General features: G+C 52.4%; 1 protein-coding gene across 1 annotated transcript in view; it reads left to right on the top strand.

The window, feature by feature from the left end:
• ehmt2 (euchromatic histone-lysine N-methyltransferase 2) overlaps window positions 1-5,000 on the top strand; it is a 30,118-nt gene that overhangs the window by 15,097 nt on the left and 10,021 nt on the right. The window contains 5 exon segments of the mRNA XM_061255240.1: window positions 658-780; window positions 1,936-2,037; window positions 2,305-2,409; window positions 3,284-3,438; window positions 4,079-4,246. Of these exon segments, the coding sequence (XP_061111224.1) occupies window positions 658-780; window positions 1,936-2,037; window positions 2,305-2,409; window positions 3,284-3,438; window positions 4,079-4,246 (653 nt within the window).

The raw sequence follows: 5,000 nt of genomic DNA on the forward strand, positions 1-5,000 counted from the left end.
CCATTCACCTGCACATACAGGTGAGCTAACACACCATTCACCTGCACATACAGGTGAGCTAACACACCATTCACCTGCACGTACAGGTGAGCTAACACACCATTCACCTGCGCGTACAGGTGAGCTAACACACCATTCACCTGCGCGTACAGGTGAGCTAACACACCATTCACCTGCACATACAGGTGAGCTAACACACCATTCGCACATACAGGTGAGCTAACACACCATTCACCTGCACATACAGGTGAGCTAACACACCACACACCATTCACCTGCGCATACAGGTGAGCTAACACACCACACACCATTCACCTGCGCATACAGGTGAGCTAACACACCATTCACCTGCGCATACAGGTGAGCTAACACACCATTCACCTGCACATACAGGTGAGCTAACACACCATTCACCTGCACATACAGGTGAGCTAACACACCATTCACCTGCGCATACAGGTGAGCTAACACACCATTCACCTGCGCATACAGGTGAGCTAACACACCATTCACCTGCGCATACAGGTGAGCTAACGCTAAGACACCATTCACCTGCACATACAGGTGAGCTAACACACCATTTCCAGTCAGTGAGAGAACAATAGAATCATTGTGTTTGTAAACTTTGTATGCCATTTTTTTTAAAAATAATTATAGGCAGGCGCTAAAGTTGACGCCCAAGACAAGACCTTGAGGACCCCTCTGCTGGAAGCTATTGTCCACAACCACATAGAGGTGGTGCGATACCTGATACAGAGTGGGGCCTGTGTCTACCAAACCGTGAGGACTGAGTACTTACTCACCTGCTCCTACACCTCTACTCTCCTGCACCTCTCCTCACCTGCTACACCTCTACTCACCTGCTCCTACACCTCTACTCTCCTGCTCCTACACCTCTCCTCACCTTCTACACCTCTACTCACCTGCTCCTACACCTCTACTCTCCTGCTCCTACACCCTTAGGAGAACAGTCACAGTGTGTTTAACTCTAGGGAGTTTCCTGTTTTCCTCTCAATCCTCTTGTTCCCTCTGCTTCTCCCTCTCTCCCTCCCTCTCTCTCTCTCTCTCTCTCTCTTTCTCTCATGATGCATGATGTGGCGAAATTTGAGATGGCAGTTTGCATGCTGATTTGGCATTTTGGAAAAAAAACTAAATTACACTTGTCTGAGAGAGTTAATTTGGGAGATATGGGCTCAGAAAGTTTGCCCTAATTTGCGTGACTCCCTAATTTTGACTTGCCCATCTCCAGGTTGTAGAGAAATGGTTCTTTTATCACTGTACAGGTCTACAACAGCTCCATCCTGTGAACCTGTGTGTGTGTCTGTGTGTGTGTGTGTGTGTGTGTGTGTGTGTGTGTGTGTGTGTGTGTGTGTGTGTGTGTGTGTGTGTGTGTGATTAATATATTAATGTCCCTGTGTGTGTAATTAAAATATAAATACCCCCGTGTGTAATTAATATATAAATACCCCTATGTGTGAGTGTGTGTGTCTAATTAATGTATAAATACCCATTTGTGCGTGTGTTTAATACGTAAATACCCCTGTGTGTGTGTGTGTGTTTAATATATAAATATCCCTGTGTCTGTGTTTAATATATAAATATCCCTGTGTGTGTGTGTTTAATATATAAATATCCCTGTGTGTGTGTTTAATATATAAATACCCCTGTGTGTGCGTGTGTTTAATACGTAAATACCCCTGTGTGTGTGTGTGTGTTTAATATATAAATATCCCTGTGTGTGTGTGTTTAATATATAAATATCCCTGTGTGTGTGTGTTTAATATATAAATACCCCTGTGTGTGTGTGTGTGTGTGTGTTTAATATATAAATACCCCTGTGTGTGTGTGTTTAATATATAAATATCCCTGTGTGTGTGTGTTTAATATATAAATACCCCTGTGTGTGTGTGTGTTTAATATATAAATACCCCTCAGGAGGAGGACGGCTCCACAGGCCTACATCACGCTGCTAAACTCGGCAACCTGGAGATCGTCACTCTGCTGCTGGGGACGGGCCAGGTGGACATTAACGCCCAGGTGAGGGTGTGTGTGTGTGTGTGTAGAGTTTGTGTGAGTGTGTGTAGTGTGTCGTCTGTGTGTAGTTTGTGTGTGTGTGTGTAGTGTGTCATCTGTGTGTAGTTTGTGTGCGTGTAGTGTGTTGTCTGTGTGTGTAGCGTGTGTAGCGTGTGTAGCGTGTGCAGCGTGTGCAGCGTGTGCAGCGTGTGCAGCGTGTGCAGCGTGTGCAGCGTGTGTAGCGTGTGTAGCGTGTGTAGTGTGTGTGTTGACTGTGTGCTGCTCTCTCAGGACAGTGGGGGCTGGACACCCATAATCTGGGCGGCGGAGCACAAACACCTCCCTGTGATCCGCGCGCTGCTCCACCGGGGGGCTGACGTCACTCTGAAGGACAAGGTACACCCCGCCCACGTACAGAGCCCTGCCCCTATCACACCCCGCCCCCTATCACACCCCGCCCCCTATCACAGCCCTGCCCCTATCACAGCCCCGCCCCCTATCACAGCCCCGCCCCTATCACAGCCCCGCCCCTATCACAGCCCCGCCCCTATCACAGCCCCGCCCCTATCACAGCCCCTCCCCTATCACAGCCCAGCCCCTATCACAGCCCCGCCCCTATCACAGCCCCGCCCCTATCACAGCCCCGCCCCTATCACAGCCCAGCCCACGTACAGAGCCCCGCCCCATCGCAGCCCCGCCCCTATCACAGCCCCGCCCCTATCACAGCTCTGCCCCATCACAGCCCCGCCCCTATCACAGCCCTGCCCCTATCACAGCCCTGCCCACGTACAGAGCCCCGCCCCATCGCAGCCCTGCCCCTATCACAGCCCCTATCACAGCCCAGCCCCCTATCACAGCCCCGCCCCTATCACAGCCCCGCCCCTATCACAGCCCAGCCCACGTACAGAGCCCCGCCCCATCACAGCCCCTATCACAGCCCCGCCCCTATCACAGCCCCGCCCCCATCACAGCCCCTATCACAGTCACTTACAGAGCTTTGCTCGTTTACTCTCTGAAAAGAAGGACACATATGAATTCCCAAACTTGATCAAGCCAGACATGGTAAACATACTGAAGATAAGAGCGGACATTTTTAACAAGCAATCATGTGTGCATTTAGCAGTTTTAGTCGAAGCATCTTGCATCAGTGCATTGAATGACATGTCAATCTCTCCCTCCCCCTCTCCCTCTCTCCCTCCCCCTCCCCCTCCCCCTCTCCCTCCCCCTCCCTCTCCCTCGTCCCCTCCCCCTCCCTGTCCGCCTCTCCCAGGAGATGAACGTGTGTCTGCACTGGGCCTCATTCGCAGGCTGTGTGGAGATCGCTGAGCTGGTGCTGAATGCCGGCTGCCCTCTGACCTCTGTGAACCTGCACGGGGACACGCCCCTCCACATCGCCTCCCGAGAGAGCTACCTGGACTGTGTCACGTGAGTCCCCGGCTGTCCAATCACAACGCTGCACTCACGTGCCGTCCAATCACAGCGCTGCACTCACGTGCCGTCCAATCACAGCGCTGCACTCACGCGCCGTCCAATCACAACGCTGCACTCACACGCTGTCCAATCACAGCGCTGCACTCACGCGCCGTCCAATCACAGCGCTGCACTCACACGCCGTCCAATCACAGCGCTGCACTCACGCGCTGTCCAATCACAACGCTGCACTCACACGCTGTCCAATCACAGCGCTGCACTCACGTGCTGTCCAATCACAATGCTGCACTCACGTGCTGTCCAATCACAACGCTGCACTCACGCGCCGTCCAATCACAGCGCTGCACTCACGCGCCGTCCAATCACAGCGCTGCACTCACGCGCTGTCCAATCACAGCGCTGCACTCACGCGCTGTCCAATCACAACGCTGCACTCACGCGCCATCCAGTCGTTGCAGTCCTGGGCTATCCAATCACAACAGTGCACTCACATGCTACTAGTATTGACTCTCTTGCTTGAGTGCCATGGCAGATTTGTGCTTAAATTCTAAATCATCTAGTGTGTTTACCTGGCGTGGCAGATAGAAATACACTTCCTATCCTGTTTTGACCTTTGACCTTTGACCTCTTTTAGGCTGTTCCTGTCTCGGGGGGCAGACATCGACATCATGAACCGGGAAGGGGACACGCCCCTCTCCCTGGCGCGATGTGATTCGCCAGTCTGGGTGTCACTCCAGATCAACAGGAAGCTGCGGAGGGGGATAGCCAATCGGGTCGTCCGTACGGAGAGGATCATCTGCAGGTGAGGCTCCTTCTTCAACTTCACCTTCTTCATCTTCATCTTTGGAAGATGCCTTGATATGTGTCAATGTCACAGTGTGTATATACTGTATTAACCCTCTCTCTCAGTGCAGTGTTAATGTACTGTAGTGTCCAGTCAGTCAGTGTGTATATACTGTATTAACTCTCTCTTTCAGTGCAGTGTTAATGTACTGTAGTGTCCAGTCAGTCAGTGTGTATATACTGTATTAACCCTCTCTCACAGTGCAGTGTTAATGTACTGTAGTGTCCAGTCAGTGTATACAGTATTAACCCTCTCTCTCAGTGCAGTGTTAATGTACTGTAGTGTCCAGTCAATCAGTGTGTATATACTGTATTAACCCTCTCTCTCAGTGCAGTGTTAATGTACTGTAGTGTTTATAAACTGTGTTGCCCCCTCTGTGTGTTGCCCCCTCTGTGTGTTGCCCCCTCTGTGTGTTGCCCCCTCTGTGTGTTGCCCCCTCCGTGTGTTGCCCCCTCCGTGTGTTGCCCCCTCCGCGTGTTGCCCCCTCCGCGTGTTGCCCCCTCCGTGTGTTGCCCCCTCTGTGTGTTGCCCCCTCCGTGTGTTGCCCCCTCCGTGTGTTGCCCCCTCCGCGTGTTGCCCCCTCCGCGTGTTGCCCCCTCTGCGTGTTGCCCCCTCTGTGTGTTGCCCCCTCTGTGTGTTGCCCCCTCTGTGTGTTGCCCCCTCCGTGTGTTGCCCCCTCCGTGTGTTGCCCCCTCCGTGTGTTGCCTCCTCT

This window comes from Conger conger, chromosome 9 (genome assembly GCF_963514075.1).
Source record: "Conger conger chromosome 9, fConCon1.1, whole genome shotgun sequence".
Taxonomy (NCBI): domain Eukaryota; kingdom Metazoa; phylum Chordata; class Actinopteri; order Anguilliformes; family Congridae; genus Conger; species Conger conger.